Below are 15,134 nucleotides of genomic sequence, written 5' to 3' on the forward strand. Positions count from 1 at the left end.
ATTGAATGGAGTTGTTTGGTTTCAGAATCACTGGGGTGTTCTGTAGCAATCTTCTGGCTTCATTTTTAAATTTACTTCTTAATGGAATACATTCAGAAGCTAAATAATCATCCTTATATTTGGGAAGGTCATGTTTGCCCCTTCTAGATAGAAGTGAATTTGCTAGAGAGAATGGCAATGGGCATGATCACAGTATGGAACAGTTTCCAAAAGAGATTCTTAGTGTATTTTTAAACTTGTACAGAATTGTGTTCTGGGATATGCAAAAAGTATTTAATAATGAGAAGGGCACAGAGAAACTAAATATGTAATTATTTCTTTTTCTTTCAAAGAAAAAAATAGGGGATCTCAAAAGCTTAAAAAGAAGAAACTGCTTTTTTTTTTTTTTTTTTTTTTTTTTTTGTCTGCTTATCTGTAGTCTCTGATGGTTTGGTTTTAGGGATACCTATTCTTTCCTAGATATATTGAGTAGAATCATAGAATCATTTGATTTGGAAGGGACTTTTATAGGTTATCTAGTCCAGCTCCTGTGCAATGAACAGGGGACATCTACAGCTACATCAGGGTGCCCTGTCCAGCTAGACCTTGAGTGTCTCTAGGGACAGGGCTTTCATAAACCACTGTCTGTTTGAACATGGGATAGGAATGTAAATAATAAACTTACTTGTCAAGATCCTGATGTTTGAGAGTATAGGATGTTTCTGTAGACACTGTAGCTGGCATCCCAGAATACTTTGGGATGTGCTCTGCAGGTACGGTTCCAACTCCTCATGGGTGTTTTCACAGAGGGTGTACCCAGAGGTGGATTTTATGCTGTGTTGATGAAGAATTGCTTAATGATGTCCTGGAAAAGTGTTGTAATAACTCTTGTCCCTCCTTTTTCTTAACTTTTTACTTAGTACAGCAAACCAGTGAACTCAAATAGTTTTTTTTTTTTGCTAGATGACTGTTCAATCTGACCTGTTACAGGTGTTCAATTGTATGTTGCTTTTGAAAAGATCTGAGAGACATTTAAGTGATATTTGTTGGTTTGTAACTTAAATTATTAGAATGATTTTTCGCTGTTATTCTGCTAAGCACCATAGAGCATAGAGGAGAAATCATTGCAGGACAATGATGTGCTTAGGAGTGCGTAACATTGAGTTTTTCATTTATTACTCTCTTAAATGAGGAAAATAAATATATGATTAGGAGACCTTGGAGATATGTTTCCTAACATGTTCTATAAAGAGCAATTGTACCTTAACGAAGCACTATTTTGGTAAAGCAGTACGTGCTTGGAATTAATACAAATGTTTTTTCTCTATTGATCCACTTCCAGATTCTCATAATTTAAATTATTATTATTATTATTATTTCATTATTAAATGGAAAATGAACACAATCTTTTAAAGTCTTGACCTGTAACTTAGAAGTAAATAAATAATAAAATATATTGGAAAAGACAAGCCCAAGGTGAGTTTAAAAGTAGCTCTCTATTTCTCTTAAAAATTACCTGTCTTTTGTGTCATTGCTCTGGATTGTTTATTTTAAGATCCTGGTAGCTTAGTTCCAGGGAAATCTATTATACAGAAGAATGAACTTACATGCTATTAAAGTTTCATGAGCAGTTTGGAATTGGCCCATAATTCATTTCTAGCAAAGAGAAAGCACTCTTTTCCAGTCTAGAAATGTTTTGTGTGGTTTGGTTTTTTTTTCTTCACATTCAATGTTTGCTTTTACAGTAATTGTGTAAACTTGTTCTGGCCATCCCCATCCACTGGAATGCTCAGAAGGGGTTCTGCATGTCATTTATTTTTTTGTCTGTTAACATGAAACTTGGGACTTATAGGAATACTGAAGCCAGCACAGTGAATTAGTTACAAAACTATTATTTGTAATATTGCTTTCTGACTTGCAGTCATTAGGGATTGTGCTCCATCTGTATGCGAATTGCATACTATAATTGCTCATCAAAAGTAGTGCAAAAAGAAGGTACTTGTAATGCATTTAATTGTCATTTGTATAACACTAAAACTTGATAACTTTGGTTTTTAAAAATTATTTTCATATTATGAAAGTTAAGGCTGATAAACCTAAGGAAAGTGTAGCTGGTGTACCTAGTAGCAAAAAAAACCACAACAAAACATTTTCATGAGAGAAAAATGTCATCCGCTAAGATGAAATATTAGAAAGATGCAGGATTAGACTGATTTATGTTGTGTTTTATTAATGTTCAGATGAGTTCTGAAGAGTTTGTACTTATATCAGTGTACAGTTGCCAGTTGCTATATGTCTGCTGGTTTCATGTGGCCGTTCTCTTTTTCCTTCTCATCTGTGTGGAAAACAGACCAGTTATACCATTCAACCAATGGATGAAACTGAGTCATCATCTTCGGGTTTGAGTAAAGCTTGGAAAGTTGGTAATCTGTTTGATGTGAATGATGATTTTACAGCTTTCCCCTTCCTAACATCTGTTCTCTACTTCCTAGCAGTAATTATATAGAAAAGATGCATGAAAGCAGTTCCTTTTTGTAGCATCTTTAATTTAAGCTATGTAATCTGTTTTTGAGATGCTTAAAAGTTTCATGTCTATGAAGACTATTACACTCATGGAAAAATTCACTATTATATTCTGTATTTGTAATTGATTTTAACCCATATGTTTATCCAGAATTCTGGAAAGGAATTTCTAGTTGGGAATAATTTTCTCCAGTACATTTAGCTAACGTAAGCGCTAGTTATGGTAACATAAATTGTACTAAAGTCCTGCAAGGAAGAAAAAAGAAGAGGCTTGTGATAAGATTTCAACAGGAATGTGATGTATGTTTCAGGAATGCTTTTCTCCATTATCGCTGTTTCAGACTTGATTTTGTTTTGATCCTTAAAATAAATATCCCTCTCTCAACCTTAGCCCCATTCCAACCTTCCCATTCACTGGTATTATGTCTTTTTTCTGGAGTGCTTGTTCTTATTTTCATAGCCATTATGGTTTATGCTTAGAGATCTCTTTGATCCTACCATCAAAACAGCTTTTCTGAGGCTACTATGCTTTTCTCTCTTTTCAGCTGTGTAGTAACAGAAGCAAATGAACCAAGATAATTAGATTTTAAATTAAAAAAAAAAAAAAAGTCATTTACAAATATCTTGTTATTCTTTTTTGTTTTTGAAATTCTGGTGACGGGAAAAAAAAAACAAATAAACAAAAAAACAGAAAAAGAAAAGGAAAAATGATGTTAGAAATGAAGAAAAAAAAGAAAAAAAGGCAAATAACCAAACAAAATAACAAGTGACAAAATTAATTTAAATACTGAAATAAATTCAAATGATAAAAAATAGGCTATTTGTATTACTGAAGCTGTTCCTATTTCTATCTGCAAGACATTAATGAACACAGTTGGATTTTGAGAGTAGTCTTGTATATAGTTATTTACTGAAATTACTTTTGCTTGGTTTTTGAAATTTCCAGGGATTTTTTTTTTTTCTTTTTTTAACCTGAAGGACTGGAGAAATTTCCCTTTTACCAGTTGAGTTGATTCTGTTTTCTAATTTTTTCCATCAAAATTTGTCTATTTAACTTGTGAGCTAGGTTCTGGTTCCTTTCTGGTCATTCTGTCACCTTTTCAGGATGTCCTCTGTGATATCTCTTGGATGATTGTTTGATTCTCTTTTTTCTCTCTCTAGGCTCTTATTAGTAGACTGTATTCTCTTACAGGACTGTCCATCTTAGTTGCTAAAAGGACATATTACTCCTTGTTGACTTCTCTTGTTAGGGTATGTGCTGCTATCCTGAGGTGTGTGTTTGCTTAGAGCCTTTGCTCTAATAAGGAATTTGAGAGTGAGATACTGAATGTGTCAGCTTCTTGGTATCTCAAATAGTGATGTCACTTTAATCTTGCAGTTTTTCAGTGTCACTGCACTGTTTCATTGTGCAATAATGTAGCAATAGTCTGGAGCACATCTCCTTGAATAATAAGCTGAAGGTGCTGGGCTTATTCAGTCTGGAGAAAACTGTGGGGAGTTCACATTACAGCTTTCCAGTATTTTAAGGGAGATCATAAACAGGAGGGAAATCAACTTTTTGTACAGGTAGATAGTGAGAGGATAAGGGGGAATAATTTAAACTAGGGAAGATTTAGATGACAGGAGGGAGTGGTGGGAGTGATGAAGTACTAGAACAGGCTTGTCCGGAGAAGTTGTGGATGCCCCATTCTTGGAAGTGTCTGAAGCCAGGTTGGATGGGGCCCTGGGTAGTATGATCTAATACTTGATCTAGCATCTGGCAACCCTGCTTGATGCGGGGAGGTTGGGACTTAATGGACCTAGAGGTCCTTTCAAACCCAAGCCGTTCTATGATTCCATTATTCTAGTTTGTGTTGAGAGACAATGCAGTATGTAAAGCAGTCATCTCTTTTAGAAGCTTTCCCTATAGAAACTTATGCTGTGTATGTATTCCTTAGGCAGTTTATGACTATAGAAAGAGCACTTCAGAGGCAATGTTGTGTTTTACAAACCAGCAGCCTGAACTTCTGAATTTCACAGAAATTACTTAGGTAGGGATCACGGCCACTGGCAACAGACTTTTAACAGTCTAACCTACTAAATTTCCTCCAAACCTAATGCTCTGTAACTAGGCTAAGATACATTCTGCACATGGACAGCTGCATTTGATGAAGCACAAAACTGGAATAAAACTTCTCTTCCATCTGTCTTCTCTAAAACACTCTTCAGTAAGAAAAAAAAAAAATAAAAAAAAATCTAGTAGTATAAAGCTGATTTTTCTCTCCTACTAACAAGTGGATCACTTATTCAGAATTTCCAGATGTTTTTGTTCTGGCTGTGCTTCAGCTGTGATCAGCTACCAGAATTCCTTGGGTTTCTTATTGAAAGACTTCTGTCTCCAAAACAATGTTTTCCATGCTAATAGCCTGGAAGATGGTTAAAGATTTTCCTAGCAGTGCTAGGAAAAGAATGCAGAGTATTTAAAAGTCCATCTGAGACTATTTGCTGCTTTGACATTCTCCCATGAATGGATTTTTTTTTTTTATCCAAATGGGAAGTCAACTTATAAAAACTTTGGAGGGTGGTGTCTTCTTTGATTAGACTCTTCTTGCTGTTTTTGAATGAACATGGTAAGCTTTCCTTATTCTCAGTTCTGCAGAAAGGAACGTTGACTCCTAACAATCTTCTAAACATCTTTTTGGCTTATGTTTTAGAAGATTGTCTACTGTAAGTTATTTCTTGTTTTGGTTTTTGTTTATTTGTTGGACAGTTTATCATTAAAAACAGTTGACTGAGAAGGTGGGAGACCAAAAGAAGCTATGAGCTATTAACCTAACCACTTAATATTCTTCCTGAAATCAAGTCATTCATGATAATATGTGAGAGAAAGGACAGGAGCCCATTTCACAGGACTTGAAATGTCAAGATCTGCAGTTGTATTTCCATTATGTCTGCCATTTTCTCTGCTGACGTGAATTTTTATTAAGTTTGATTTGCATATTTTCCCAGAAGTTATTTGTATGTTGATGGTTGAAATGAAATGTACTTTTTTATTTAGGCCTCTAAAATCCCATTAGTTTTGTCTGTACTTCTTTATTTTTTAAGATTTTTTTTTTCTACTTCGGGAATACATAGGCACTTATTTCAGGGCTTTTTCACTTGCTATTGATTGTTTTTTCTTTGTCTCAATTAGTGTATTCCTTTTACTGAGGTAGGGAAAGGTGAGATGTTAGTACAGTTTTCTTTAAGATTACTTAAATATCTTTGTGTACTCTTGTCTATTTCATTTGGCCAAAGGGTGTCTTACATGGCCTTATTCTACTGATACTCTTAGACATAAGTTCTACTTTTATTTGTAGGATGACAAAAAGGAGGGATAAGTGTTTTTTTTTGTTTTTTTTTTAATTTTCTTCTCTGTCATTTGTACATCCCACTTCTTTTCCTTCATATCTGCATTTTACCATCCAACTTTATCACCTCGTTGTCAAGCTGAAGAAGAAAGGGACTGACTAATCTTAAAGGTAAACTGCTATCACAAATCCTTCACGTTTTTCAGTTCCATGCAGTAGAAATTGTCTTGCTTTTTTTTTTTTTTTTTTCCCCCTTCTACATCCCTGAAGGCAAAGGGCATACAGTAAATAAATGGTAAATAAATTAGTTTAAAAACAAACAAACAATCAAACAAAAACTGTTGAAATCAAAGATATAATAAATAAAACTTAAATTTCTGTACCATGATTTTTTTATTGTTTTAATTTTTTGTTCTTTACTGTTAAGACAAGTGCAGTGCTATCAAAATTCCTGAAATACATTTTAAGCCTTAGGAGGTATGTGCGTGGAGTATTATATTACATATAAATGAAAGGACTAGAGGGAATGGCCTCAAGTTGTGCTGGGGGTGATTCAGGTTGGATGGTAAGGAAAATTTCTTCTCCAAAAGAGAGATCGTGTGCTTGAATGGGCTGCCCATTGAGATGGTTGAGTCACCATCCCTGGAGGTGTTCAAGAAACATCTTGATGTTGTACTTATGTGAAAGTATTGGTGGTAGGTGGATGTTTGGATTGGATGATCTTGGAGGTCTTTTCCAGCCCTGGTGATTCTATCATTCTGTGATTCTATTTCTGTTTATTTGGACATATTTAATGACCAGATAATCATTTGTGTGATGAATTTGTGAAATAAATTGTGAAATATGGTGTAAAAATACTACTTTCTTAAGGAGTCTTTTATTCCCTTAGAAATACACAGTGTTATAGTAGAATATTTTAAAACACTTTTCAGGTATTACAATAAAAGTCCCAAGAGATTTCTTGATCTAGCTTTTATTTCTACTGGGAAATTTCCTTTCATTGATACCTTAGAAAGAAGAGTAATACATTGTTCTAATGCCAGTGAAGTTAAGGGAAGAACTGTTAAAACCTTCTTTATTGAGAGGTGGCTTTTTCTCTTTCATTGAACCCTGCTCACTAAGGAGATCTGCGTGGTAGAAGAGAATCAAACTTCTTGCATTTTAAGATTAAAAACAAGCACGTTTTTTGTGTTGTTGTTGTTTGTTTTTTTTTTAATACCAATAATGTATCTTACTAAAGAGTGTTTTAATTTCAGAATTGTCTTGGGACACTTAAATGTATTTGAAATAGTCATACATAGAGCCATTATTTTCATTTCTTTAGCTTTTTTCTTCTGAATTCCTTTTTCCTTTTGAAGCTCATATGTATTTGTAGAATGCTAAATTAGTCTACATTTTTAACTAAAAATTTTGTCACCTGTAATTAAAAAAAATAAGTTATATTCTATGCTGCTTTGCTATGACATTTGCATATTTCTCTTTGTTGTGTCTCCTACTTCTGTTGACTCATTACTGCTTATCCCATTATTATGCCCATTGTTTAGGGCAAGGACTGTTAAATGTAAACTCAATGGACATCTCAAGTCTTTAACTTTTAAACACTTACGGTAAACATAAAATAGTGAATCTGGAAACAAATGTGACTGCTGTTTTATCACATTTTATGTACTCCAGTTCTTTAAGATATTTTCTTAAATAAGGAAATATTTGCATGTAGAAAATGCATTTAAATGATTCAATCAACTAACCACAATATTTAATTGTTTACTCTTCTGCAGATAAAGGAAACACCACAAAAAACAAAATAAAACAAAAAAAAAAACCAACACTGAAATTATTTCTGTTTGGCTTAGATGTAATGATTCTCCATGATATCTTCCTCTCTTTAATTATTCCTTATATAAAATTGGCTGTAATACAATTTCCTAATGAGAGGACACAATTTCTTCTGACTAGGTACAGTTACAGCTTATTAGCATTTCATCAATTTCAGTTTTTCATGGGATAAAAGGAGAAGCATATGTTTTCAAATTAATGAATTTAGCTATTTTTAAGCAATCTGAAAAAATATTCAACTGAAGTTTTGATGTTGTACTGTATGACACTTTACATTGATAAATGGTTTTGGTCATTGTGTTAATAAAAGGTGATTCTAAAATATGAACATACTATTACTGAAACTTATTCTACAGCTTTTCATTTTCCCTTTCCTTATTCTTCCCCTTTATGTGTGGCTTTATTCATTGATGGGGTTTTCCTTACTTTTCTTTGGTTTCAGATGCGAGTGTCTCTCTGGTTTATGTGGTTTCCCCATGTGCGAGGCAGGCTCCGTTCCTCAAATAGTCTCACGTGGAGATGGAACACCTGGCAAGTGCTGTGATGTCTTTGAGTGTGTCAATGGTACGTGAAGTTTTCTCTTGTACCTGGAGAGGAGGATTTTGTGTCTGTGGGAGAATCTGGGTATATGGTTCTTCATACTCTACTGTCAAGATTTGAGAGACATAATTTACTTTGAGTTCAATCAGTAAGAAGTAACTGGAAGTTTAATTGAAGGCATGTAGAGGGAAAACATCATTTGCAAGTTTTGTCAGGTTTCTTTAATTTCTAAAGCATGTTTTTCTCTGTAAAGCCAAGGAGTTAGAATTTTTAGTGAAAAGCTCCCCCACTGTGTGTTTTCCAGGTACTTTTTTTTGTCAGGTACAAGCTCTAGAGTCCTTTTAAAAATGTTGATTTGTGGTTTTTTTTGCTAAGCATTGAATCAGCTTCTTGGAGTGCTGTAATGAAGAGCTGTTTAGACTGTTGGGCTCCCTTTAAAAAAAGCACTCTAAATAAACACAGTAAGTTTTAGCACAAGTGTAAAATCCTTGGAAACTGCAGTTCAATATAGGAATAGACCGACTCTCTCTCTCTTTTTTTTTTTCTTCCAGATGGAAATGTTTAGAAAAAATATATTTTAAAAACTTAAATTTGTTATGCAAATTTGTAACTTCTGATTTGTTATGCAAATCTCAGGATTGCTCGGTGTTGTGTATGGTGAGTTGGAAGAGGCAGGTATTCATCTGCTGAAGAAAAAGATTCTTGAAAGGCTGCATGCTCAAATAATTTCTGAGCATAAGAAAATTATGTGTTGGTTAAATATTTACTTGTTATTTTATTTATGAAAATATTTATTAAGCATTATCCAACAGTGTTCCGTTGTGCATGTTTCACATGCTTAAAGCTATTCTGGCATTCTTTTCTGCATATGCACATAAATGTACATATCTAATACAGACACTCTCCTAGGAGAATGTTTGTGATGTTTACACATAAGAATATTCTAGCATGATGATTTAAAAATAACCTGTGTTGATTTATAGTTTGGGATTTTTACAAGTGCATTTTAGAATGGTCAAGTTCATCATGTATCAGGGACAAATAATGCAAGACACCTCTCAGACAGTGCTGTCCTAGAAGATAAATACTGACAATAACTTACTAGATAAATGTGTAATATGGCAAAAAATGATATGTATATATATATATACATGTATTATTATGTATATTATGTATATATATGTGTGCCTCCGGTGGCACAGCGGTAGAATTCCCGTTTGCAACACCAGGGGGCCCGGGTTCGAATCCCCCCCTGTGGAGCAGGGGGTAGAAGTGCCGCTCTGCTACACAGAGGGCTCGAATCCCGGGAGTTGGACTCGATGATCTCTAAGGTCCCTTCCAACTCGCACAATACTATGATACTATGATACTATGATGTATATATATATACATATCCTTTTTTGCCATATTACATATGATATATATACATATAATTTATGAAAGTATAAATTTAATATGTATATGTTGAATAAAATCTCTACCCTTAATTTTGTTATTTTGAAGAGAAAAGGAGGTGGAATGTTGCTTAAGAGTTTCAAAGCCTAAACACTAATATATGGTTCTGGTTTTCAGAAGGATCTTGAAATATTAGTAAGTATAAAATGGATGCCTTAGATATCAATGACAGATGGGGAAAATATATTACAATGATAGGCTTAGATCAGTTTCTTCATTTAAAAAACAAAAATGCCATAGGCATAATGAGAGCCAAATCAGTGAGTGCTAGCACACGCTGTTCTCAGTGGTGAGGGTGGCTGACTGTTGGCACAAACTGTTAGGAGGATGCTGAATCCCTTATTTTCTTGCTTCCCAACTATGATTAATTGCCATTTTGAGGAGCATGTTTTTTTATCAAATGCAAGCTAATGGAATTGTAGATGGTAAGTGGACTAATTATGAACTAGTTCAATTAATTCTCTTGTTTGAAAACCTCTGAAATTGAGGAAGAGTGTGTAGTAAAAAGGAATTGCTCACATTGACATTCATACAGTTTTCCTGTTGTTATAATGTCTATTTAATGATAAAACTAGGGGAGTGGAGGGAATAGAAAGCTGTCAGGATCATCAGTACTGATCCTCTGAATTACTTGACATAAAGGAATAACTTCAAATAGGTTTCAAATTTAAAAAAAACAAAACAAAACAAAAACAACAACAACAACAAAACAGTCCAGTTAGTGCATGTACTGTGGTGTAACTACGTTGTATTGTTAGGTGACCCTAATAATGTACAGTGTTAAAGCACATCTGCCTTCTGTACTTTGTATGTGTGAATGGGGTAGATAGGGTGGTGAAGAGATGGGAGGCTGTCTGGAAAGGGTAGGGAAGAGTTGGTTGTCCCAGAACAGAACTGACTGATGTTGAGGGGTGGTGTAATGTCAGCAAAACGCAAATAACATAGAGACACTGTTAGCATCATCTTTGCTGTTTGTCAGTGTTCACATCAGTCTTTTTTGACAAAAGCTTTTCCTTTATTTAACATTGTGCTGTTTTAGAAGTCCCGCAAGAGATTAGTAGGTTTTATGTGGTTCTCTTTGTAACAAGTGTACTCTGTCTCAAAATACCACTGGGTCGATCCATCGGAAAAACATGCTTACCTGCACTGATAGACACCTCAGTAGTAGTCATTCTTTGCATGTTGTGTAGCTGCTGTGCTTATTCCTATCGCGTTTTAAGTATGGCAGTAAGTCATTACATTCATTGTTGCTTCTATGCTTCATATTTAATTAGGTTGCTCCAAAAGTAATGCCTCCTATTTATTTCTGTAGAAACTACAACAGTCAGAAAGAGTACAATAGTACTAGTTGATATAGCAAATTCTCAGCAACAGAACACTTCTTTAATATAGGCACCACCAATAGCTATGCATTTTTACCTGCAGCGAACAAGAGCCTGCGCACTATGCTCCTAAAAATCTGCACCAGCAGAGATGACCCACTGTCATCACTGCTGAAAGACACCACCACCACTTCACTGTGTTCACATCCACAATTTGTTCTCCATAAGTGCTCAGTGAGTGTCAGTCTGTCAATGGGTGCAATTTTTTCTACATGGAGGAACTCAGTGACACCCTTTTACTTCATAGGCACTTCCATGTCAGACACCATTCTGTCATACTGCCCCTCTATTGCCATCTGTCACACATCAACAACATGTAATGGAATAGTGGTGGAAAAGTTCAACCTCTACTGCCATCCTACCAACATGTGCCTCTGATGTTGTGGGCCAGCATTGTAACATAGGAAGCATTACTTTCAGAGCAGCCCTGGTATACTGATGTGCCTTCATGTTCCTCATCCTGTGTAATCACCTGTTTCTTATGGTCTGACACATAATTATGTAGATATTGTTTCTAAACAAAACAGTACTATTCCTGCTTGGAAACAGTTCTAATGTTTCAATTTAATGAAACTAGATTTTATTAAGTTACATCATATCAACATTGTATGTTTGTCTGTTGAGCTTTTGGAAAGTGTTGTGAAAACTTTCTTGGTGATGTGCACAAAATGTACTACGGAGAGATGCTCCATATATTTCTTTCTGAGATTTGAATCCACATCATATAAGCAGAGAACAGAAGATTTTACGTAAAGCTGATATAGTGACTGGAGACATAGTTTTGTACTTTTAAAAACACTACTGTGGTTAAAATAATTTACCATTACAACTAATGAATAGGTATTCAAATCTTTCCTTCTAGATGGTATTAGATAGCATGTTATAATTTTGGAGGAAAACTGAGCAAGAGATTCCTTCACCCTGTGTTTTACTGAGGTGAATGTGAGGTTTCTCCAGATACACTCAACTTTTATTACTCATTTACTTTTGTCTGCTAACAGTGGTGCTCTGCCTTCTCTCCTGGGAGAGGCCGTAAGGAAAAAAAAATGATTCAGCATTTGATTACAAGCATCAACAAATGAATCTAAATAGATTGAAGGCTACATGTGCAGCAAGAGTGGAAGTGTTTGGAAACAAGAGAGCATCCAAAATGCCTGCTCTCTAATTAGGTATTGACGCATGGCCCTCTTGAATATAGGTTGTGCTGTTGCACGTACTGGCTGGGAGCTATGCCTTTAGAAATTTGAGAGAGCAAATTGCTAAGCATCCTGCAGCTGCTTTCTTCTGTCAGTCAGGGCTTCCACTTTTGAATAAGCTTCCTTGAATGCAGCCACTACTTTAAAAGGGTCTCTGATGGCTTTATGAAAGACACTCGGTTGCCTGTGTGAGAATGGGCCTAGTTACTGCCTGAGAGCTCCAAGGTGGGGAGGAGCAGGCTGCTTTCTGCCCCTGCCTTGCCAGGAGTGGCTGTGGAGCCCTGCGGCTCCTCCATTGCCCCCGGAGGTGAAGGCCAGTTTTCTGTTGCCCTTCCAATTGAGAATGGGAGTACTTAGTGCGTGACCCAAAATTACAGGCTGGCAAGGATGACAACTGCCACAGGGAAACTGTGACCTCTTCTTTATTGCTTTTCCAGACTTTACTCATGATAATATGGAAGTGAGCTCCTAAATCATCAAGCTCATTCACTCGATGTGACATAGAACCTATGCTTTATAATGGCACCTGTAAATTTTTTCCAAATTTGAGAAGATATCGCTGGTGTATTCAAGCCATTTTTCTTTTTTCTGTACCTCCTGGCTTCCTTCACACTTGCGGCTCTATAAGGGAGGTACTGCATTGGAGGAGAGCTTAACTAATCACACTTCTTGTCACCTGTTGATGCAATTACTCCTCACAGGCTTTATTATTCTGTTATTAAGCTCACGGCATGGAAGATGTTAAAGGTAATGTCATTACTTCTAAAGGGAAATATGAATCACTTTTTTTTTCTAAAGGGTGCATCAATGAATGCTAAAGACATTTGATGTGGAGAATATGGTGCCAGCCAGGAACATCTTCACTAAAAGAAATAGATGAGTCCAAGTGGAACACCCCACAGGCATCAGTTTGTTATACGATCTCGCTATTCACTATACTAAGCCTCACAAAATGTATGTGACAGAGGAAAATGTTATTTTCCATATGCACAAAGAAATAAAGATCCGACCAAGACTGTAGAGTCTGTCATAGAGCAGAGAACTGAATATAATTCTGATTCTAATTAAATACAACTCCATGTTACTCCCCAAGCATCTAAAAACAAAGGGGCTTTTTTTTATGCTGTAAATTGCCACCTACTTTAAAATAAAAAAGAAGAGGTGTGAAAAGCTGAAGACCAGTCCGAGAGTAATCTAACTTCATTTATTCACGTCTGTTAACAAAAACCAAGATAGGGGGTATACCTTTTGGAACTGATTTTATGCCATGTAAGAAGTATATTAGATGCTAGATGGTGCAGTTCTGTGTGGTTTTATAAATAATGCAATTTTTAGTATTTACTTTCTGAAGTAGTAATATTTTTGCCAAGGTGAATCCTCTTGTTAAGGAAATGTCTTCTGACTCTCAGATATTTGCAGATGCTTAAACCTGGACAAGGCTGCCAACACTTTGGAGGAAAAGGTTAGCACTACCTATTTTTATTAAAGAGAGGAACAGATTACAAGAGCTATGCAGAAGTCCTACTGCTGAGCTTTATCATTTAGCTATAATGCCAAACCACAACCTTGTGTTAACTGATTTGGGTCTTTTCCCTCCAATTTTAAACTTCTCTCATGTATTGGAGGCAGATCACAGATGGGCTTGTGATGAGTGATGAGCTATGGCAGTGCTTTCAATGGTGCTGAGATTTTTGCAGGTGCTTCTGTCCTATTGGCATGCCTAGAGCTAAACAGATCACAGCATGTATTTTCTAGTTTGGGAGACTGAGAGAGAATACTTATAGTTAATTGTATTCCTCTGTTACAAAGGACATGGCTTGTTTCCACAAGATGCTTGGAAATTTCATGTACAAAATCTTGCACAGCAAGTGGGTTTTAGAGTATTGCCACAGTGCTTGGTGGCCCCAGCTCCTCCTTTGGCCATCCAGGTGGATTCCTGTGCTATGTCATTAGCTTACCGCATGATGCTAAAAAGATATTTTCTAGAAGGATGTGCAGATAAAAGAAAGAAAGCCTGGAGGAAAACCAACAATCTGACATATAGAAGCATAAACTCATTCAGAAAAAAAAAAATAAAAATTGAAAGGAATGTGTGTTCTTAAGCCTCAAGAGAAGGCGGAGATGGAGACACCCAGGATCAGTCCACTTAGAAGCAAAATTGCAGTTTGGGAAAAAGCAATGAAAAGCGTTATATATATTTTTGTCTACTCTGAAGATGGGAAAAGTAATGAAACTTGGATAACTTACTTTTTTGTGTGTTCTGTCTAACCTGAATTACACTTGCTGCAATTTGAGCTTAGTAGCAGTAGCTGAACTGTGGAATTCTTCAGTAGTTTGCAGTTTCTTAGTTACTGCTGGGTTTAAAGAAAGGCAAGACTGGGAAGGTCTTAGGTGGAGCTGCTTCTGTTGTAGTACCTTTCTGCACTCTTTTCTTCTCCCTGTATGGTGACTTGAAAATAAGTCTTCCCTCTCTGAAGGCAGTGCCATGAGGTCTTGTCTACTGTGAAAAGGAAAAAAAAAAAAAAAAAAAAAAAAGACATCAGTATCAACCTGTGCAACTTTCTTCCTCTGAAGAAGTTGCTGGGTTACTGGATTGGAATCTGCTGGTGAGGTAGACCAAGAAAACTGTTGATGAAGGTAGGTGCTGTATATAGCTTAAGGCATCTGGATACCTGAGTAGTTTCCAATGGGATGATACAGACTTCCTCTACTAGGAACCTCTCTATATAAACCTAACTTTTTCCATTTGTTTTTAAATGTGATTTTTTCGATGTTACAGTTTTCTATGGATATTATACCCCAGTGCCCTGTCATTTTTAATTTCTTTCACATTCTACAGATGGCAACAAAATAACAGGAAACAAAATAATGTTTCATTCCTTCAAATAATTACG

At 35.7% G+C, this 15,134-nt stretch overlaps 1 protein-coding gene across 1 annotated transcript in view; it reads left to right on the forward strand.

Annotated features, from left to right (window-relative positions):
- The window catches only part of CRIM1 (cysteine rich transmembrane BMP regulator 1), a 160,095-nt gene that overhangs the window by 92,108 nt on the left and 52,853 nt on the right, over positions 1–15,134 (forward strand). The window contains exon 5 of the mRNA XM_072333167.1: positions 8,110–8,231. Within this exon, the coding sequence (XP_072189268.1) occupies positions 8,110–8,231 (122 nt within the window). The remainder of the gene's footprint in view (positions 1–8,109; positions 8,232–15,134) is intronic.

The sequence above is a fragment of the Excalfactoria chinensis genome, chromosome 3 (genome assembly GCF_039878825.1).
Source record: "Excalfactoria chinensis isolate bCotChi1 chromosome 3, bCotChi1.hap2, whole genome shotgun sequence".
In the NCBI taxonomy this organism is placed as follows: Eukaryota; Metazoa; Chordata; class Aves; order Galliformes; family Phasianidae; genus Excalfactoria; species Excalfactoria chinensis.